The sequence below is a fragment of the Podarcis muralis genome, chromosome 1 (genome assembly GCF_964188315.1).
Source record: "Podarcis muralis chromosome 1, rPodMur119.hap1.1, whole genome shotgun sequence".
NCBI classification, from domain to species: domain Eukaryota; kingdom Metazoa; phylum Chordata; class Lepidosauria; order Squamata; family Lacertidae; genus Podarcis; species Podarcis muralis.
Window position 1 is genome coordinate 78,426,236 of NC_135655.1, and position 23,087 is coordinate 78,449,322.

A 23,087-nucleotide genomic window follows, 5' to 3' on the forward strand; every position below is an offset into this window, starting at 1 on the left:
TCTGAAACCTTATAGTCAAGGATTAGGGGCTGAAAGTGATAGTGGTTGATAACCACTTAAGTATGGAGCATCCTATCCACGCTTGTGCTACATATTATTCTTTCCACTGCATGTGCTGGACAAATTAGAATTGCTGCCTTTTTAAAGGACCTTTACTTTTAAGAACTGCATTATCAGGCGTAAGTTTCTTTCCTGACATGGATAGGGATAGCTGCCCTTCTTATTTGCTGTCCATTGGTAAATTTAGTCTGTTCTTGCTATTTCTCAATTCTGTGTTTTAGAATACGAATTGTCAGCTTTATCCTGCAGAACATAAAGATTCAAAGGACCAAAGGTATGGGAAGATTTTTCTCTTTGTTTATATGATACAATCAATGTATTTTCCCCTCCGGTTTGCTGTATCCATTCTACAAGTAAAATTAAGACCGTAAGTGCTGTTTACTGCACAATCTTGCATTTGTATACATACAATCATTTTTGCATGAGTATTATTTAAGCAATCATCTGGCTGCTAATCAACCTGTGATGAGCTGAGAGTACACCCACACCCACAGAGATTTAACTAGCAAAAATATTATTACGCCAGTTTTCACTTATAGCTCAGTGCTTGCTTTGCAACAGACTTGTGCTGGTATAATCAGTTGGTCATAGTGTGATGCTTTTACCTGTGAAACCCCGGTCTAAATTCCCACTCAGAACTACCCAAAAAAATATTTTACAATCTAAAGCCTGGGTGCAAAAAGTACCTACATTTAAATGGCAAGATAAATGCTATTATTATTTATTAAATTTATATATCACCTTGCACATGAAGATCACAGGGTGGTTTACAGTATAAAAGCACAAAATGCAGAACATAACAACAACAACAACAACCACAACAACCAATAGCCCCCAGCACATTTTAAAGTCTATAGATTGTTTAATCAGCCCCAAGACCTGGGTGAAGAGGAATGTTTTTTGCCCAGTGCCAATTGAGCCTCCCTGGGGAGAGCATTCCACAAACGGGGAGCCTCTGCAGAGAAGGCCCATTCTCATGATGCCACCCTGTGGTTGCATTTAGAGCACAGGTTGTGGAGACAGACAGCTTTCTAGGTACCCGGAACAGCTGCAACTTGGGTTAAAAAGACTGTGTTCCTGTTCAGACATACAAGTGATTGGTTTTTGCTGCTTCATTTCAAGATAACCATAAATCCTTGAGTGTCTAGCCCTAGTTTATAGGTTCAGAAGTATGCTGTAAAAATTGACTTTTTTGTCTTTGTTGTCCTCTTGTTTCTCCCCTGCACTGTTAGAGAACCTTCACGATCTGATAAAGAAGAAAGTCTTTGAAACAGCATTTCCTTTACATGAGGTGAGAAATTTGAAGGCCAAGCTAGACTTAACATTAATTATATGAATGCAATTAATGTGCATGTTTAAAAAAATGTAAATTGTAGGAGCAGGGGAAACAACAGCAGAATCATGGGGTGGAGGGATTTTAATCCTTTCTTCCCAGACTTTGTCTCAGTGAAATTCTCCCCAGACTAAACTAAATATATCTGAAAATAAATTATCAAATAGTTAAGCATAATTAATAAAGAAGAGCATAATCCTAGGAGATATATTAGCATTTCTGTTCAGTATTGAACTCTGTGATCATTGCCTAGGCTGGTTAAGGTTGATGGGAGTTGTAGTCCAAAAAAACCAGGAGGATACCAGGTCACGGAAAATTTATATAATCTGTCAAGAGCTCTAATACATATAACCATATTAAATTCAGAGGGAGAATCTGGGTGCATTTCTGAAGATGAATTGGGCCCGATGGAGAGACATCCTCTATAGACAGCCAATTGAACAAATCAGGTAAGGGAAAATAATGCAAAAAATCCTCACCCTATTAATGGCAGGGAAGATGTTCTGAAGTGCAGAAACCCACTATTAGAAAGGTCTCATCACATTAATCCATCTAGTAAATTTGAACTTGATGTACAAGAGGGGAATTGAACTGGAATAATATTTAATCCCTCCCTCCCTATTCTCACCCCACCCCCACTGGAAGAAGTTATTGGGTGTTAGAATCATTTGCAATAAATGTGGAAGGATGGTGGCAAGTACCTGCTAAACTGGCTGATCTTTGTAGAGGCAGGTAATGCCTTCCACATGTCGCTGGACTACATCTCTGACTATTGGCCATGCTGGCTAGGAGTGATGGGAGTTGGAGTCCAACAACATTTGGAGATCTACAGGTTCCCCACCCCTAGTTACATTAAGGCAAGTATTGCTCTTTTGATAATAGCATCAAGCTTTTGTGTTTGCTTTCCAGGACATATTTTGGAGAAAAAGTTGCCCTTTATTTTACCTGGTTGGGCTGGTATACTTGCATCTTGTTCGTGGCTGCTGTGCCAGGCATTATCCTTGCCATATATGGGTTAATTAGCTTCAATTCCAGTCAGATCAGGTGAGTAAACATTATGAGAAAACAAGCTTTGCATATGGAAGCTGGTGAACTATGTGCAAGCTGCCTGTGTGCACAAATGTTCACAAGTCTTTGCATGCCTTTGTAAAAGAACGTAAGCACCTCAGAGAGTGTAAGCAGGCCCATGCAAGCTTGTCTGAAGCCCAGGGCCAGCTCAGCTGTCTGAGGCCTGCGACAAGTGTACCCGGCTTTCCCCCTCCCACCGCATGGGCCTGCATGTAAGCACTGATAGAATAATATATAATTTGTGTCATACACACACATCCTGTCTGTGGCTGCTACTTGTGAGATTATGGCAGGATTGTTTTGGCAAATGACAATGTAACAACCTTGCTGAAGTTAAGCAGCAATTACCAATGGCAGGATCTGAGGCCACCCGGGAATACATATATTCCATCTTGATTCCATCATGAAAGAAAGGCAGAATATAAATGTCATAGAGTCAAACAACAACAACAACATGTAGCTGCAGTCCTCATTTGCTTTGCTTGTAATATCGTATTGGACTAAGACAGGCTGCTGCATAATTCAAAGTGCTGGTGCTGACCTATAAAGCCTTACACGGCTCAGGACCTCAGTACCTTAAGGTCTGCCTCTCCCCATGCAAACCAACCCAGACCCTGCGTTTGTAATCTGAGGCCCTTCTCTATGTCCCCGCTTCCTTAGAGATTCAGAGGGTGACAACATGAGAAGGGGTCTTTTCTGTGGTGGCTCCCCATCTGTGGAATGCTCCTCCCAGTGAGGCTTGCCTGGCACCATCATTACATGTCTTTAGGCACTAGGCGAAAACATTCCTCTTTACCCAGGCCTTCAGCCATTAATTTAAATAACCTAAGGTGCTGGTGGGTACTGTTGTTATGATTTTATTATTATGCTTAGTATTTTATGCTCTGTATTATGTCTTTATTATTATGCTGTGTAAATTATGTTCATAATGTTGTACACCACCCTAGGATCTTTGGATAAAGGGTGGTATATAAATCAAATAAAGAAGTGAATAAATAAAATAAGATTAATAATTGGTGCCTTAGTATTGACCTGCTACACATCCAAGAACGTGGCATTGATCAGTGTGATTACTATCTGTAATGGAAATTGTGGGTGTTATAATTGGGGATAACAAACTGGCTTGTATCTCCTCACCTGTTCTGATAGCATGTGGGCAAAGAAGACTGTCTATTAGTTCTGTCTACTGCTCTGCCTTTGCCCTGTTGTTAAGTAGGATAAACATTGGGCAAATCAATCTCTGTAACCTCTGCTACCCTTCCTGATTTAGCAAGGAAATCTGTGCAGCCAATACTACTATGATGTGTCCACTCTGTGACCAGAACTGCCCTTTTTGGCCATTGTCAGAAACTTGCACATATGCCCAGGTAAGATTAACCTACATAAAATGTATATTATTTGTCTCTTGTTGTGGAGTCCTCTAACGTTGCCCACTACTAAGGATGTAAAAGATTCACTGTTGATTATGATTGCTTTGTGAAGATAAAGAAGAATTTCTCAAAGTACACAGAGATATTAGAGACTTTGTCTCCTTTGCCAATCTAGATATTCCCTGTACTTGTGCCTGAATGGTAGTGAACACTCCACTTTTAGTCCTTATACACCTCTCACTATGTCCCAATTTTTCAATGGGTACAGCTTTTCAGCGGAATGCTGTTGTTTCAAACACAGTTTTCCTCAGCACACCTAGTGGCTTCTTTTTTTTGCCGTTAGGACTCTCCCTGCAACAGTGACTTTTACTTCTTTCCTTTACAATTTAGGTCACCCACTTGCTTGACAATGAAGGGACAGTTCTCTTCGCAATATTCATGGCTGTCTGGGGTAAGCTTTAGCATAGGTTGATCTAGAACCTGTTCTAAGTTTTATGGCAAATCCCCTTCTTAAAATGTATGCAATATTCAACACAGATGTGGCTGAAGTGTATTTTTGCATCTAAGAATGAAATGTAACTCTAGAAAACACATAAATGTTAGTTGATATAATATAGATCCTTCGGGGTCCTTCTGAGATTAATTTCATCATGACTCATACTCTGAAAGGCCCTTTGTTTAGATCTTCTCTCTGGAATCGCTGGATTTATTTCAAGCTATCTTTCTCTTATTTCCTGCACACTATAAAGCTGACTGGCCTATAGTTGAGTGGAGGGACCCCTGTAAGAAGACAGACAGGATGATTTTGTTATCCTGTATATATTCAATTCTGTGTTTTGATTCTAAATTTATAGCCACTGTATTCTTGGAGTTGTGGAAGAGAAGGAGAGCTGACGTTGTCAGTTGCTGGAAGTTGTATCTGTGGGATGAAGAAGAGGTAAGGTTAACTCTTTCATATAGCCATCTTTATATATATGTTCACTGTGGCAGTCCTACTCTTGTTGTGAACAGGAAGAAATGTATTTACTGCTGCCCATGGGTGTGAGGAAAATCTCTTCAGGTTTGGGTCCTGCCCTTTGGACTTTATATGATTTCAAGGGTCATGATCTTCACCTGCAGGGCATCAGTACCTTTTGTTATATCAGCGACCAATTATTGGTGGCACTGACTTGAGCCCAACTTTCCAATCATTTTGCCATTGCACTTTGGCTCCTGGGAGACCTCTGCTCTGCATCATCACCAAGAAATCATGCCTCAAGCCTTCCAGCATCTTCATCTTCACAAAATAGCATTTCTACCATAGATATATCTTTAGGGAGCCACTGTGGAGTCTGGATATCTAGTTTGGGAACAACTTCCTGGAGAGCTCTTAGACAATACTGGGCTAGACTCAGTATTAGACAACTTGGTTTGTCACTAACTGATGTCAAGGAGACTACTTTAAAAATAAATAAATTGTTAACAGGGGCCATGGTGACCCATGTTGGGAGTGTAGATTTTGGCAAAGTTTATTAAAAATAGCTCAAAAACTTTTTAAAAACTGCAAAAAAATGCTCAACAACTTTTGTTTTCCGGATTTTCACTTTTTGAAATAAATGCAGATAATTTGGCACAGATGGCTAAAATAGTTTCATATCCAGGTCAGAATGGATACGAAAGTCCTAAAGAGTCATAATTCTGCCAGGAGATCTCAGTAGTAGCTGGAGTATTTCCCTCCTCAACTTGTTCAGAGGTTGGGGTTGAGGGTATTTCAGCCATTTTGTGAGGGGTCTTGCAAACAGGCAAGGTCAGGGCCAAACGTGGTAGTAGTGGCAATCTGACTTCACATTGTTGTTAGATATTGTGGTTTTGTTTGTTTTTTAAACCTACAAAATGCCAGTGTGAAGGAGGAAACATTGTCTTCACTTTAATTCTGGTTTCAGTCATCACAGTCAAATTGTAATAGGGGCAATGGTTTCTCTCTCCATACTAGCATCTTGCACCCAGCATCAGCAGCAAATGTGATCGTTGCTGCTGCCAGAATCACAAAACAGGTGAGCCGTGAGGGATGGTGTTCATGAAATATTTTAACCCATGGCTCCTCTTGTGAGCCAAAGAAGTTATGAATTCTAAGGACCTGTCAGTGTGGCTGTATTTCTGTTTCTAGGAGGAACTGGCTATGGAACTCATCAATAACCCAGAAACGGCTTCCCCACTGCACCAGCATTCTTACGTCCGCAGCACTGTTGTGCTCATCTTAGTTGGGCTTATGGTATGTGGTTACTATTTTTGTAGTGCACTTCTGGTATGCCGTTTAAATGTTGGTTTGTGTATGGTGAATGAATGAATGAACTTTATTACGGTCAAAGGCCAGGATAAAACAACAACAACATATAAATAAAATAGCAGTTAGGGGTTTTTTTTTTTTTTAACTGATAAATGTTGGAGCAAATAAGGACAAAGAAACAAGCATAGGATAAAACATCTGACTAAAATACAAGATTAAACACGGATAATGGATGGATAAAAACTGATAATTAAAACAGATAAGAACTAAAAACCAATTAAAACATGCAGTTAAAACAACTGTAAGAACGTAAGAACTAAAAGACTTGCAGTTAAAGCAACTATAAGAGGCTGCAGAGTAGAAGCCTCTGAAATAGATGACACTCACAGCATTAGAAACTGATGTGCAAATATGTTTTAAACAGACAATTAAAACAATGTACAACAATAAATTTAGAAACAATATGCAACAATAAAACTATCCCAGGGAGTTGACTCAGAGCCACCCATGGAACCGAGTTTGGGGATTTTCATGCCGGACTATTTTGAGTTGGGCGATGCTCTGCGCCTACAGATTTGTACACAAAATCTGGTGGCCATCCAGGTCGTCTTCTGATCTTTGCCTAACAGCAAAAGGTCAAATTTTTGCTTTTGCGGGAAGTCGGCGAGCCTCACCAGTAGGGGATCAATGAACTTATTGCGTGCCTCTTCGTAAAAGGGACATTTAAAGAACAAGTGTTCTGGGCTTCCTATCTCTCCCAATGGATAGGTGCAAAATTTCTGGGCATAGGGGACTTTTCTAAAGGCTCCATCCAGGAACCGGCGAGGGAAGAGCCGCGCTTCTGGCGAGTGTAAAGGCCCTCCTTGCATTTCTAGATACGAGAAAGAAGAGATATGCTGCCGGTGGGGCTATATATCTCTTGATTTCTCCAATTTTATAGTCAGGGCATACTCTGTATGGTGCATTGTTAAGCCACCCTACAGCACAAGGGGCGAAATTCTTGAGTTGAGATTGGAAAATTTCATTTGCAGGAAAGCGGATATTTCAGAAGACTTCTTGTGCTTTTTTATTTCATGTCTCTTTATAATGCAGCATAGCAAGAATCACATATGTTCTTTTCCTAGTGTTTTACAAGACGTGGCAATAAAGTTTTGACAAATACCTCCAGAATGAGTATATAATCTGAGCAGAAATCAGATGGTTAAATACTGTGTAGCTTTCCCATTGAAGAGCAATCAACAGTATCATTCGTAGCAGATTAATTAGGGAAGGGGAACCTTTGATGTTGCATAGCTACACCTCCCATCATCTGTAGCCATTGGTTCTGCTTGCTAGGGAATTGTAGTTCAGAAATATCTGGAGGGCCAAAGGTTCCCAACACCTAGTTTAAAGCTTCAAAAAATTATTTTTCTAAAAAGGCAGGATCTTGTTCTGCAACTCCAAAATTTGATGCGGGGTCAGGACAATGCCAGGTGCCTGCTTTTAAAATGTGGTGCTTTGCTATCTTTCCAGTGGAAGAAAGCCCCTAGCAGAATTTAATTCCCATCCTCAAGCAGTTTAGTGAAGCGTAGGTATATAGACTATTAAACCTTATTTATTGCATTCAGCTGCATTTAGCAGCTGACTGCCTTTTTCAGTAAGTAGACCACAGACTGCAAAGGAAGTTTAAAATGGTTTATGTGCAGTTTCTTGATCTCCAACATGCATTTTCTTCATGCAGCAACAATAAAATAATGCAAGTATAACGCAGACACATGTCTGCGAGCTAAGTTAAGGCACAGCAAGCAAAGAGGGAGAGAGAGAGAGAGAGAGAGAGAGAGAGAGAGAGAGAGAGAGAGAGAGAGGAATAGGAACAGGCTTCCTATTAGGTGAGACCTAACTGAGTCTATTCTAGCAATAAGAACTCTGTGGTCCTTAACCCCATCATATATTAACTAGAAAATAGGCATTGTTAGGTTTGACTGAATCTTCCACAAAGTTGACCAGTGTGCTTTGGCATGACAGGTACTCCTGCCACTCTAGGAGAGCCACTTGCCATGTCCATCCCTTATAAGGCTTAGCTTAGGCAAGTCCCACTGGTTTGTGTCATGTTAGGTCAGGGGATTACTTTGAATTGTTTCTTTCTTAGTTTGCCTTTGTCTTTGTTCATCTGTTGTCTGCTTGTTCTGTCTCTGGCTTGGATGTGGTCAGAACTGGAGAAAGAGACAAAGGTGGAATCTTCACACATATGAAAAACGCTGTGAAAATGCTTTAAAAAAGTTTTGGAAAAATGTATTGAATTTGCCATAGCTCACCATCGCCATCTAGTGTCACATTTGTATATTGCACTTTACAACACACTTAAAACGTTTTATTTGCAGCAGCATAGCTGAGTCTAAAGACTCAGGAGCTGGCAGTGGCAATCATTTTGATGCCATGTGATCCTGCCTGCCCTAGAGCAGTGGGGGCGTTAACCTGTTGTTTACTGCCTCCTGCACAGCCCCAGCTGCTTTATAATTCTAACAATACATTCTTGCCTTATAGATCTGCGTGATTATTGGTATTGCCCATGCACTTGTCATCTATAGGGTCGTGGTGACAGTCATCTTTACTCAGTCTGACTCAGAATTTTTCCGAGAACGAGCCAGTACCATGGCAGTGATGACAGGGGCTGTGTTACATTATTTAACTATCATCATAATGAGCAAGGTATGGAGCAAACATAGTGATATTTTCCAGCAATCTGTCTTGCAGTTGTATTCTGGTGTATCATATTGCTTTGTTTGCCTCTTGTCCATTGTAGGTGAACAGGCATGTAGCGCTGTACCTCTGTGATATGGGTAAGAAAATATCCATGCTATATACATTATTTCATCTATATGAAATATGTTCGACTTGATAAGTACAAGGTTGCCCTATCATGAATGCATTTTGTGACTTGGTGCATAGAATAAGGCATACATAAAAATAAGAATGGGAATGCCAGGTGCCACAGCTAAATTTGGTGTCCATGATCTTATTTCCAGAGAAGCCAAGAACATTCACTGAGCGTGAGAAAAACTTCACCGTCAAACTCTTCACCTTCCAGTTCTTCACCCACTTCTCTTCTGTGATCTACGTTGCTTTCTTCCTTGGGAGGTAAACGCAAATAGCAAAGAATGGAGAGTTCAGTGTATCCCACTGGTGAGGGTGTTAAATTTGGATCAGGTGACTTGGATTTGAATTAAACCTTTACCACTTTCTTCCTGCTTTAGATGTGCAGCTATAAAAAGGGAACAATGGTGGCTTTCTTCCCATAGTTTTTGTGAGAGCTAATAGGGCATTTTATTTATTTTAAAATTGCTATATGAATTATGCTGCAAGAAGGGGGATACAGAGGCAATGTGTTAGTCCTGCATTTTTGCTTACTGTAGTGCATCTCTGACAAAACTGAAGGCCTGTCTTCTAAAAAAAAGAGTGTTTATCTGTAACTCTAACAGCCACCCTTGCTCTCTGTCATTCTTACTACTTTAGTTTCTGCTGGTTGAGATGCTGCTTTTTAGCTCTACTGCATCTTCATTACTCATTGTGACTATTATCTTCCAAACTGTGTGGTTATCAAAACTATAAATAGCATTAGGAACTGACTGTATCTCAATTGTACTTTCTTGTTAGGATTAATGGTCGTCCAGGGGACTATGTACGTGTGGGCGGCAAGTGGAGACTGGAAGAAGTAAGTTCCTTTGTTGCAGTGATGTCTTTCCCTACCTCCCCACCTGGTGTCCTGTTCATTAAAATAATTGCCCAGGCCTTCTCTTTCATCTTCCCCAAATATTTTCTAATCCATCTTCCTAGGAATCCCCAGGTTGAAGACAGTTTAAAAATATAATGACTAATAAGTTTGTGGGGCATTATTATATTCAGTGCAAGCAGACCACCATTCTGGTTCTCATAGCTCACACTTACTTCATTCTGTTTGCATCCAGAAATTCCTATACTATACAGATTTATTATTATTATTTAATTTATTGCCTGTCCTTTGCCCCAAAGTCCCAGGGCAAGTTACAACCATTTAAAATACAACCTCCAAAACAGTTTTAAAAAGCCTTATCATTACAAAAAATACATCCAAAAAAATGGTAGCAAGCATGTGTGAGCTCATTATACATATAGAGAGGTATGACTCTGAGATACATGAAATGAAGAGTGGAAATTCCCTAGGGCTTTGCATTACTGTTGATGCATTGCATCACATTACAATGATGCAGGCACGCAGCCTTTCCTGGCAGTTCCTCTGTGAGAATTTTAAAAATGCAAGTACCTAAAAATGACTTTGGAATCAGTGACCTTCAGATGCAAACTATCTTTCTCTTGTTCTTTCCAGTGCCACCCCAGCGGCTGCCTTGTAGATCTCTTCATCCAGATGGCCGTAATCATGACATTAAAGCAAACACTGAGTAACTTTGTGGAGTTCATGTTGCCGTAAGTCAACATAGTTAGCATGATCTGGTCCTTGGGGTTGGATCCAGGACCTCTTTTCCCCTGGAGCATCACAGACTGTCACAGCTGGAGTGAGAATATAGTATGGGGTTGGCTTGCGTGCCAGTATAACAATTCCTTTTGTGGGAAATATTTGGCGAAATTGTGTTTTGCCCTTGTGGAAAGTCAGAGCTTGCTGCACTTGGGACTAGGGAGCAGTTCTGTTTCTTCAGATCAGGTTAGCTAACGGCTTGGAGTGTTGGGAATTCTGTTCTCTGGCAAGATGTGGCCTGGCTTTTGTCTGAATCATCTAGATTTAGGACAGGGAAATGGTGAAGAATCCTTTTCAGTCCAAAGATCGCATTCTCTTGTGGATAATCTTTAGGGGCCCACATGCAAGTAGTGTGAAGGGGCCAAAGAAGCAAAAGTGGTAGAGCAGCGGATGTGACTCTTGAGTGGAATATAACCTGCTGTGCGATGCTAAGAGTCACAGATTTCTACACCTACCTACATAAGCACTTGAAGAGGGTGTGGAGCAGGACTAGAGAAGGGTGTGACCTGTATGTGGCTTGGGGAGAGGCCTAAGAGCCAGATAGGCCGTATTGGCACTATACATTTAAAGCTGTTACATACCACTTTATTTATTTTAATTTTTTATTTATCCTTTTCAGGTTTATACATTTCACTGATTTTACAATCATTTTGACATTTCAAAGCCTAACTTCCTTCCCCCTCTTTCTGCAGTTCCTTAAATTTATTTTTAATATCTTCTGCATATCCAAATTAACTTATTCATCTTCTTTAAATATATACTCTTATGAAAATGCAGGTTATTACAATAATCCTGCCAATGTTCTTATTTGTTTACAATTTATCTGTAAATATTCAATAAACCATTCCCATTCTTTTATTAAAAGTTTGTTATCTTGATTTCTTATTCTTCCGTTAAGTTTCGCCATTTCTGCATATTCCATAAGTTTTTGTATCCATTCTGCCTTTGCTGGAACTTCTGCTTATTTCCATTTTGGGGCAAGTAACATTCTTGCCGCTGCAGTAGCATACATGAATAAGTTTCTGTACAGTTTAGGTAGTTCTGTCCCTATAATTCCCAAAAGAAAGGCTTCTGTTGGTTTTTTTACAAATGTTATTTTAAACATCCTTTTCATTTCATTATATATCATTTCCCAGTAAGCTTTAACCTTACTACAAGACCACGACATATGATAAAAAGAACCTCCTTTCTTTTTACATTTCCAACACTTATTTAATTTAGATTTATACATTTTTGCCAATTTACTCGGTGTTAGATACCATCAGTATATCATTTTCATATAATTTTCTCTTAGACCATGTTTCATACCACTTTAAACAGTCATGTCTTCCCCCAAAGAATCCTGGGAAGTGTAGTTTAAGGATGCTAAGAGATTCTTATCCCCCCTCAAAGAGCTACAATTTCCAGAACTGCTTAACAATCAGTCCCTCTTCCCAGGGAACTATGCTTACCATGCTGGAAACAGGAATTTTTCACTCAGTCATGTACGTAGGGGAATTAAGAAGTAGGAACAGGATATGGGACCAGAGTAAGGCAGGGTGGAGTGTGGCCAAGACTCGCCTATGAAGACTTGGGGAATATTTGCATATACAACATTGTTTGTTGCACTGACTTTGGGCAATATGTACCAATAAGTTGAAGACCCAGGGCAGTTTGCCCCTTGTTACAAAGGGAGCTCCAGCATGGACTACATTATTGTCCTCTTATAGTTCTTTGACAGCTTGCAGGTCTTGTACTTAGAAACTTGTTTTATCTCGCTTACACTTGTGTTTACCCCTGCAGCTGGATACGCTACAAGTACAAACTGCTGTTCAGAAATCCCAAAAGCAACAACAGGGTTCATATGGAGGAGAGTGCTCGGGACCCATGCAAGGAGGAATGGCTATGGAACTATAACCTTAATGAAGTCAATGTCTTCAGTTTGTTTGATGAATTTCTGGAGATGAGTAAGTGAAATTCAACTGAAAGGTTTGTGTAAGGGTGAAATGCTAGACTAAATTGGGACAGGACTCAACATTCTGTCATTGGCACTCCTATTACATTAGTAAGCTAGCTAGGTATTTGGCCAAACTAGATTGACTGATGGTTTTCAAAGAGATTGAAGTGGAGTGTTATAACAATTGTACAGTCATTTTTTTCCTTTCTCTCTATTGCCTTGGGTCAAACAGGTTTCTGAAATCTTTGAATAGAGATGATAGTTTGGATGTATGTGCACAAAAAATGAACACCGCTTCTATCAAAACTTCAGCTCACTGAAAAATGTATATGCTTGTTCTATCTAGATTACAAAGAGAATGTTAGGGCCTGCAACAGGACTCTGTTTCCTCTATGCAATTAAAAACAAACACTGAAAAATTCCTTACACTGGCCTATTAGCATGCTTCATATATTCTATTCACTTTTGCTGATTTGGGTAGTTTTTCTTAGCTTTTTAAGATACTTAGGACACCCAGTTCTTGCTATTCTGAAATTTCCATTTCCTTAAGTGTCTCTTAACTACTTATATTGTTTTAGTAGCTATGTGCAAACTCTGGCCTAGCAAATGTAATAATGACTTAAACATTCTCCTTTTGTTTGCTGCCTCTTTTCAGTGTTCTCTTTTTAAATCCTCAGTGATCCAGTACAGCTTCACCACTATTTTTGTGGCTGCCTTTCCCCTTGCTCCACTCCTGGCCTTTATCAACAATCTCATCGAAATTCGACTAGATGCTATCAAGATGGTGAGATTGCAGAGGCGTATGGTTCCGAGGACAGCAAATGATATTGGTAAGCTGAGGATTAAGGAGAGGGGCTTCTACTTCAGACCACTGAGGAGAGGCTTTCATTTTACCCCAATATTATTAGTGGTCATACTTAACTCTTTTCAAAGTGGTAGATTATTTAGGGAAGGAGCTGAATTAAGAGCTTACTTGGGGGGGGGGGGGAGGAAAGAGTATGTACAGGTTTCCGGGGCACTGGGGTAGATGAAGTGCATTCTGCCACTCAAGCTAAACTTGGACCACAAAACTCTAGGGGGAAGAAGACGTTAAGAAACCATCACTGTGGGTCAGTGTAACTTGTACAGAAACCTGTGACAGAAATGTAGAGGAGGCCCTAACTGTCTTACCAGCCAAATTTGATGAAAAGCACTCCTAGCCACTGAGGTTACCTAGGCCTCTACCGACAGAGAAGAATTCAGGAACAACTCCAGACTACAAATCTGCTCCTTCAGGGGGAAAATGGCCCTGTCCAAAGCAAGAAGTTGACCAATCCTCTGGACAACAATATTACATTGTTAGATTGTGGAGAGGAGGGAGGGTTAATTAAAGTTGAGACAAATGCCATCTGCTTGAGGGAATGTGTTTCTCTTATTTTCTCCCCTGTTGCAGGTACCTGGTTGCTGATTCTGGAGGCAATTGGTATTTTAGCTGTCATTGGCAATGGTATGGTAATTGCCATCACCTCAGACTTCATCCCAATGCAGGTGTACAAATACACATCTAGCCCCTGCATACAGAAGAATTACACAGGCATAGAGTGAGTGTCATTTGAGTCCTTTTGGTAGCTTTCAAGTATAGCATATATTCAGTTAGTCAGTTTCTTCTTGTGTGTACACTTGTTATACGTGACAAATGCTAAACAGCAAAGTTTGCTAGGGCTAGCAGGATAAGAGATACTGAATATGACCATGTCTCGAGAACAATTTTTTCTCTGTGGGGTTACCTCAGAGATTAATTTGTTGTTATGGAACACAAGCAGCTTCTGTTGCTAAAGGTCTTTCTGTACTAGACCATTCATAAAGTATGTGATGCATTGTTGTGGAGGGAGAAAAGGGTGGGAAAGTTAAGGCAAAGGAGGAATTTAGTTTTCGACAAAAAGAGATAAGCAGGGAGGAGGCAATTTTAAAAGTGTAACATATATTATGAATACTGTGTGTGAGAAAGAGGAAATCAATATATTTCATTCTGTTTCTTGAATCCTCCCTACAGAAAAATAGAAGACTATTCAATTATAGGCTGTGTAAATTAATCCTCCTTTCTTTGGCTCATTTTAAAATGGGATTTTACTCAGAATTCTGGATACAGTATTCATCGAGGAAGAAAGTTTCATTAATTAGTTTCATCTTGCTGCCTGTGAGTGTCTAATGTAAGATGGCATCAAGGTCACCGTGACTGTTCAAAAATTAACCTAATGGCTGCATGGCCAACCAGCACATACACCCTCTAGTGCCGAGAAGTATGTTCCTTGGCTAAGCAGTATCTGCTGTTCTGTATACAGGGTTTTTTTTTGTATAAAAATTGTTTTTTTAATTTTGGCACCCCATTTTGATGGAGTTCATGGATTGCAACATCCACATGTGTCTGGATGCAGCTTGCTGGTCTAATGCGGTCCATGACTCCAATGGTTGGTATTAGGGTGAGGCAAGCTAGCTCTGTTGTTTTCTGTTCTGTGCTTGAATTCCCAAATGTGTACTTACACTGTTAGCCTTTTTCTTAATTGTCCTTTCTTATTGGAAATGAGTTCTTATGTGTGTGCTTATAACCTCCTTAATAAAGCTTTGTGTTTATCCTGGTGTACCTTATTGGAGTAAACTTGGCTCTAAATCTGGTACTTGGCTGCTTGGTACTATGCTACTGAGCAATTTGTGGGCTTGGGGCTCAAAAGTCAAAAAGTGGACTTTTTCCCTCTTGTTTTTGTGAATCCCAAGGATGTCCGTCCAGAAACCCCCTGAGTTTCTCCTGGCTTGGGTTGGAGTATTAACAGGGGCTCTGGCAATACCACCTGGCAGAATAGTTTTTTACCCTGGTGATTCAAAATCCTGTTGCAACTCAAGATGTTTGTACCCAGGAGTTGTAGGGGGATTAAGTATCCATCTTCCCTACCTTATCCCCCCTCCTTTCTTTACAGGCTGCATAAATGTTTAGACTCAATTTATTGGATCATATTACTTGAATGCATTGTGGGCAGAAAGTATTGCACTGAAGAAGAGTACCTCCTCCATTAGAACATCTAAGAATCCAATGTCTTAAAAGAGCTTTTTTGTAGGGATAGGTACTCAATAAATATTTTATTTTTTATAAAATGAAGCTCTTCCGATAGGCACCAAATCAAAATTAGACATTTTCACAAGGAACTGGAAATGTTAACAAAATAGTTAAGGTGCATAAACAAGCACCAACTTCTCAATTTATTACTTAATATGTAAAATTTAGCACTAAGAATACAAATATTCTCCATATTTACATTTACTAGTAAAACAAAATTTGCTAAAATATATACAAATAAATAAATTCTAACAAGTTGAATAACAAAAGGCCCAGCAACCAAAGATTTCAAGCAATTGCTGACATTTTGTTATTTTATTTTCCTGCCAAAGTCTTTTAAGCTGCACAATTTAACTGGGACCCTACTGCACTCCATCTGATTGTCAGTTTTTTGTTGTTGTTGCCCATAGTTGTTTGGCAGGTTACGTCAACTACAGTCTTTCGGTGTTCAACGTCCAGGACTTTGCGAACCATGAGAATCTGCCAGAACGTAAAGATCCCATGGGGAATGTGATAACGCACTGCAGGTACAGGCAAATGTATGGTGATGTTTCCATGCCCTCAGCTTTAACAATGAAATTTCCACAGCCCAACTGTTATTGGTGCAGTCCTCCATCCCTTCAACAGAGCTTATATTATCTGTTGGAGCTTTTGTGTGTGTGTGTGAGGAGAAACTCAATCTAGCATTGGGCTACTCTGGAGATTATATTCTTTTCCCTTTGCAGTCACACAAATGTGTATGTATGAAGACCAGGGGAGGTGGGGGATGGAAAATCTGTTATTTTTGTGGAAGTAACTAAAGCCTTATTTTTGAATCCTGAAAGTCAACACTTTATATTGGTTTATATTTGTGGAAGACAGTATTAGTCATAGATCACCTGAGGTGTGTTTGCAACAAATATTTTCCCAAGATACATAATTCTCAAAAGGGAGTGCTGTTTGAACCAAATGCTGTGTGGAGTCACAGTTTACTGATCCAATTCCAGATGTGGTTGCAGGAAAATGAATTCTACTTTAAGAGAGGAACATGGCTTGCCTGCAATATTCACTGCAGTGTTAGAGTAGACATGGCAGAAACACAGAACCTGCTAGCTGGGAAAAGCAACCTGCCAGTGCTCTACTTCTGATCCTGTCCTTTATCATTACATTGACTGGGAGGGGCTCCACTTCAAGTGACATGTTGGAGCCCTGCTTGCTGACAGACCTCATCATCATTCATATAAGTAGCATCAAGACTTTCTTGAAGGAGGGACAGAAAGAAGGAGTGGCAAGCAGGGAAAGAAGCATTTGATTGCTTTTAACATCTCAAAGTCTTGCATGTATTGCCCAGTATTAGATGCCCTACTATCTGATAGATAGGACAGTACTCTCTTAGTACTAGTTTATGACTGAACAGTATTGATTATTGTTCTCCCATCTGATTTAGCTTCTGAAAACTGTACAGTACTTTTTTTTAACCTTACTTTTCTGCTTCATAAAGCCCCCAAAGCAGCTTACAAAAGTTAAAAACAACAAATATCAGTAAATTCCCCATAAGGGCAAACATTGGGCAAACATCCAAAGAAATAGCTGTTAGCAGTGCTTTTTTTCTTTAAAAAAATGTTTGGGGGTACTCTCATTTTGACTCAAGAAAATCACCATTTTATAGTTCAAATCAGGAAAAATAAATACAGTAAATGGACAAAAGTACAAAGATTCACAAAATGTTTAGAGGTATGCATAACCCTGTGTATCCTCAGAAAAAAAAGCACTGGCTGTTAGTCTGTTGCAGCAAAGACAACCACAATCCTTTGTTGTCAAAAGAAGACACTAAAAACAACACGTTTCAAACAAATAACTGGATTTCTGTAATAGGCAATACATACTGCAGCATTTATGTGTTGCTTTTGCCCTTCCTGTAGGTACCGAGATTACAGGAACAGTGAGGACTACAGCCATACTGTTGAGTTTTGGCATATTCTTGCAGCACGCCTTTCCTTCCTTATCTTGTTTGAAGTAAGTATTTTTGTTGTAAAAGCTCTAGTATGTTAGTTTTCAGCTGAACATAAATGTGAGTGTGAAGGAACATTTACATTTAGGCTCCTTAAGAGTGTAACTTCATTGATCATAGCTTAGGGCAACATTTGTGAAATAATCTTGGGTCACATTCAGCCAAGTATGACCAGGGTATCCCCAACCACGCTTCTCATTCTCAAAGTAATGCACTCTGAAAAAGCTTTCATATATGAGAAGAAATAAATATACTCTGTTCCTTTTAGAGATGATTCCCTTGCTAACAGCCAGATCACATTCTGTAGAATATTGGACTTGGCAAAGCAGCAGGCAGTAGGGAATGGAGAAACTTTTTATTTTGTAGAACTGTTATATTATTTTAAGTTTTGTGTTTCACTCTTTGTCCACAGAGCTCTGTATGTCCATGCAAATAAGGTTTCTATGTTGTTTGTCATCCAGGTACTGGACATTATAAGCCGTCTTAACTTTGGAGATGAAATATCTCTTTCAGTGTGTTCTGAGTCCAGGAACAGAAACTCTGCCAGTTAGCGAGGGGCAACTATACATGGACTTGACTATCTTTCCCAGGACTAAACAGAAAGTCTGTGTTGAATGATAATTGGGGCATCGCTTTAGATTTCCTCTGGACACGGCCTAATAGTGGGTTTATAATTGACTGTTCAGTCCTTTCACAGTCAGTGGAGGGACTTAGATTAATGTCGATCCATGACGCTTAGTTGCCATGATGTAGTAAAACACACAAGTGTCCAAAAGAACCAATGTAAAGCAGTTAAGAACAGCAGGTTGCTTACTGTTGGTCATTATCGAGACCAACAATTATATTGATGAGTTACTTTTACATGGCATAGGGACTATTGTAATCAAGCAGTATATAAATTGCTTAAATGAACAAATTAGATGGTGATTGCAGTATGTCTCCTGTAAGGAATAAAATCTGATTCTGTTGGCTCTTTGCAGCATGTGGCCCTTTGCATCAAACTGATTGCAGCCTGGTTTGTGCCTGATGTCCCCAGGGGAATTAAGAACCTGCATCTACAAGAAAAACGTGAAAGGCTGTTGAAAAGACTCAGGTGTGTGTTTTATCCGAGTACGATTCTCTTGAGAGGCAAACAATGGACAATAAAGCTACAGGGAGCAGGCTCTTGAACTGCGGTGTTGTTTGGGGAGGGGGATTATTGTTATTTACATATTTTTGGTATATTTATTTTCAGATCTTATTGTGATTTATATGGAAATTGTTCAGTTTGGTTGTGTACTTTTTGATGCATTTTATTTATTGTTTATAATTACTTTTTATGTTTGTAATGTAAATCATTTCATGCTGTAAGCCACCTTTAGCATGATTTTAACTATGGAAAGGCAGCATACAAATAAGATGATGATGCCTGGAATAGTCCCAAGTGGATAGCACTACAGCAGATGTTATGGCAGCAGAGATTAATTTTACTTGCTTTTTTTGTTGTACCGTTATCATTTAAATTTAGTTTAATTTAAGCCTGTATGTACTTCCAAGTTGAGCCCTATTGGGGTATTCATTTACAATGGGGATGGAGAAAAAACTCCACAGAACTCTGATTCCACATTGGCCTAATCTGATCAGAGTAGATCATGACCTGGATTAGATCAATAATGGAGCTTTTTGATGTTCCATCACTCACAGAGGGGATGTGACTGTTGTGTTTTTTGCATCATCACCATCATCTAATATGCCACCCACCTGATTGCGTTGCCCCTGCAAAAAATAGTAAAAACACAATACAACCTCAAATACTAAAAACTTCCCTTAACAGGGCTGCCTTCAGATGTCTTTTAAAAGTCACATAGCTGAGAGCAAGGGAATGTTATCAAGCCCCATCACTCCCAGGGCTTCAGTTGACGTGATTCCTCTGCTTAAGACACAAACACACCCTGCTGTATATCATGCCTACATCAGTTTGTCTCCTGGAAGCGACCTGTGGGAATATTTTTGTTCAATGTGCAAATAAATCCTTGATGTATCATTCTGTAAGGTGGTTCCATACAGCAGGTGGCAGTGAATTCTGTTTTATCCCCACAGCTGAGATGGCTTCATGCTCTCTTACATGAAATTAAATATTCTTGTATTCTCCTTTCTATTTTAAATGCTTAAATGGCATAGGAAGGACCCTCATTGGCTTCCCTTCCAGGTATTAGTTAAGCCCACACCTCTTTAGCTTCGCCATTTCCCCCCTTGCAATTAAAATGCTGCATCTTCCAACTGAAATTGAGAATAGTTGTTTCTATGTATCTTAGAAGAATGGATGACTCCACAGAAGTATAGTGAAATGTCATATGAGAGTGCTGGGATCAAGAGAAGAAATCCTTGAGCCAAGCATCTAGAAGAATGGTGCTGTACGCTTTGAAGATGTCAGCTGAACTCTGCAGGCGTCGCTTGATCTTTTGCTTACTGCTCTTGGATTTTACCTCTTCACTGAAAGGAAACAATGCCATTACTTTGCATGGTAAGATTGTTTTGAATATTCAAGTGTTCCTAGGAGACTACAGGGTAGGAACAATGTCGCATGTCAGAGCATGAGGCAGAAGTAAACAGGAGCGTTTGCACTGTCAATAAAATAACACTCTTGCTATAAGGTTAAAATAATTTTGGTTACACCAAAACTTCCATGCTCTGCTGCCACCACTCATAACAGATTTGACACTTAACGCCCATGAAACTCTCACAGCTGTCTCAGACTCACAGTATAAATCAACATGAAATCTCTTAACTCTCATGGCTCATAGGAATATATATTAATATCTTTTCATTTCCTTTATTACCTTGATGGTGCTCTTTGAGTGGAAAGAAATATATTGTTTGTATGACATATATTTCCTTTGTATAATTGAACAGCACATGTGCAAAGTTATTTTTATAGGGGCTTTTTTGTTTGTTTGTTTTTTTGCATCAAAGCCTCCAAACTGCTGTTTAAAGTTCAGGAGAACTGTTATTTTGAAGAGTTTCCATAATTTCTCTATCTGCTGACATCCTTTTAGAGATTACTCCCTTTAGCTTTTTAATGGTACACCATTTGATAAAAGTTTCTTTTGTGCTGGTCTATAAAAAGGGACCCAATTAACTGTCTACCTCATAAAGATGATGGGAAGTTTAATTCAGTTCTGAAAGCACTTTAAGGCCTTTACCTATATTGTAAACACTCTTGATTCTATCATTCCATCGAGCCACTAGGATAGTTGCCCTCATTGAAACTATGAACGAAACCCCTCAAAGGTGGCAATGTTTGTATTACCTCACTCAACTTTTTTACATATAAGTTGGGGTCAGATGTACCCACACATAAACTTCACAAGAATAGGTATATTTTTCCTTGGATTCTTAATTCATGATACTGTTAGAACCCAGTTTCTGACCAATCCAAAAATGTGTGTGCATTTACAAAGATTATATACAGTAGTTCCTTTATTAATTCACTCATCCTAAAGAGGCCAGCTGTTCATAGAACTGTGTATATACATCATTCTTAGACACAGCAGAACACTGGGCTTCGGTTAGCAGTTTCAGCCTGTTGCATCATAGAGCTACATGTGTAAGAAAAGCTGCTCTTGAAGAAATTTACTTTTACTTTTCTGCATAAGCACTAAAGACACAAAGGCTGTGCTTCATTGGACAGTTATGTATTCTACAAAAACTGTTTTGTTTCATACCCCTTGTGCCTTCTTTCCAATCAAGTATCTAATAATACACAGAAATAAAGCACAATTAAAAAAATCCTGATCCAAAAAATGTTAAGGCTTCAGGGATGTCTTTTAGATGTAAGTTCAAATGACTTGTGTCCCTTCACCTTTTATTATATGGATTAGGTAGAACCGCTGAATTAATGTTGATATTCATATGTAACTTATCAACTTGACATTTGGATTCTCTTTTGTTCTTGTTTGCAAATGTTACATCTTACATGTATTGTTAAGTTACTTGTATTGGAACTAAATCATAGCACTGAGAATGTAAAGATGTAACATGCTAAAGGGCTCTTTTATCCTGTTTTTATCCTCAGCAAAATCCTTTGTGGATATCAATGATTGCAGTTATACTCTCTTGCTCCTGAAGTCATTTTTGCAATTTGTACTTTTGACTGAAAAGATCATGCAAATTTAAAATTCTTATTATGTACCTAATACCTATATTTTTTCTTTCCCCCCTTTCTCTGACAAATTCTAAATTTAATTGCAAGTTAAGCTTCAGCAGCAATCACATGTTCATTCCTTGAAAGCCAATGGGACTTGGATTCTAGCTGAAACATATCTGTTTGAGAATCTCTATAATGCTGTAGTTCTGGAAGCATCTTGCTCAGGGAAGTGTCTTTAAAATTGCGCCTTATAGCAATATGAAACTTTGGCTCTAGATTACTTTAACACAAATCCTTACATATTGAATTAGGGAACTTAATTTGTAATTCCTTAGGCTTTCTGTTTTTGTGTCATACTGTTTAAAGTTGTACTTTTAAAGAAAACACAGTTACTCTAAAATACTGTGCAATGTGTAATTTTTATCAAATGAAATTTTATACAATAAACTTTTTAAAACTTTTAAGCATAAAGATTGGACTGGCTTTATTTTAGTTTGGACAGAGTAGTCAGAAATCTTATGATTATAGAGAGACCTATCTTTTGAGGTTTTGTATCATAGGGTGCTGCGTATAGCTCTGGTATAAAAAACCCCCCATGTGTAATGCAGGCCATAAGGGGAGTTGAAAATAAACCGAAAATGAGGACACCTTCTAATTGATGTAAGATAACTTTATTAAACATGTAACTAACCAGGGTAGTCTTGCACTCCACATGGAAACCTTAGGAACAATGTGTTTCAAAAACAGAATCTTGGATAGACCACTAATGCAACATACAATAGTTGGTCTCCACTGCTGCCTTACATAAGAACATAGCAAGCTGCCTTATACTGAGTCAGACAATTGGTCCATGTAGCTCAGTATTGTCTACACTGACTGGCAACAGCTCTCCAGGATTTCACACATGGAGTTTTTCCCAGCCCCAAATGAAGATTGAACCTGGAACCTTCTGTATGCAAGACAGATGCTCTCCCACTGAGTCCTGAAAGTGGAGCCAACTACAACTGATCTCTTATTTTTGTAAAATGTGTGTGATGTTTTTCTTAAGTTGTACCGAGTTCTGAAAAATAAAATAAAATAAAAAGGATATTAAAAAACATAATTCTTCAGCGATTATGGGCAGTGCTAATATGAAGTGGGACACTATACCTTGAAAGTCCCCTCGTTACATTATTGTTTTTATTTTTATAAGAGCATGCATGTATAGACTACAGCTTTCCCATAAACTCCAATTTTACTCTTTCTTTCCTTCACCACCCTGGCCGCAATGTATTAATTTTGAAAACTTCAATTTGGCAAGGTGCCTTCTGAATGACAAAAAACTAGAGTCTAGATCACGGGTAGGCAACCTAAGGCCCGGG

General features: G+C 39.1%; 1 protein-coding gene across 2 annotated transcripts in view; it reads left to right on the top strand.

The window, feature by feature from the left end:
• The window catches only part of ANO9 (anoctamin 9), a 36,981-nt gene extending 14,791 nt beyond the window's left edge, over positions 1 to 22,190 (top strand). For both annotated transcript variants that reach the window (XM_028736197.2, XM_077932129.1), the window contains 20 exons: positions 282 to 334; positions 1,293 to 1,351; positions 1,760 to 1,842; positions 2,303 to 2,437; positions 3,732 to 3,828; positions 4,222 to 4,282; positions 4,686 to 4,768; positions 5,978 to 6,082; positions 8,621 to 8,785; positions 8,880 to 8,916; positions 9,103 to 9,214; positions 9,731 to 9,788; positions 10,440 to 10,537; positions 12,369 to 12,532; positions 13,200 to 13,352; positions 13,955 to 14,102; positions 16,021 to 16,137; positions 17,512 to 17,605; positions 18,581 to 18,693; positions 19,895 to 22,190. In XM_028736197.2, the coding sequence (XP_028592030.2) occupies positions 282 to 334; positions 1,293 to 1,351; positions 1,760 to 1,842; positions 2,303 to 2,437; positions 3,732 to 3,828; positions 4,222 to 4,282; positions 4,686 to 4,768; positions 5,978 to 6,082; positions 8,621 to 8,785; positions 8,880 to 8,916; positions 9,103 to 9,214; positions 9,731 to 9,788; positions 10,440 to 10,537; positions 12,369 to 12,532; positions 13,200 to 13,352; positions 13,955 to 14,102; positions 16,021 to 16,137; positions 17,512 to 17,605; positions 18,581 to 18,693; positions 19,895 to 19,922 (1,963 nt within the window). In that variant the 3' untranslated portion in view covers positions 19,923 to 22,190. The remainder of the gene's footprint in view (positions 1 to 281; positions 335 to 1,292; positions 1,352 to 1,759; positions 1,843 to 2,302; positions 2,438 to 3,731; positions 3,829 to 4,221; positions 4,283 to 4,685; positions 4,769 to 5,977; positions 6,083 to 8,620; positions 8,786 to 8,879; positions 8,917 to 9,102; positions 9,215 to 9,730; positions 9,789 to 10,439; positions 10,538 to 12,368; positions 12,533 to 13,199; positions 13,353 to 13,954; positions 14,103 to 16,020; positions 16,138 to 17,511; positions 17,606 to 18,580; positions 18,694 to 19,894) is intronic.
• The last annotated feature ends 897 nt before the right edge of the window (positions 22,191 to 23,087 follow it).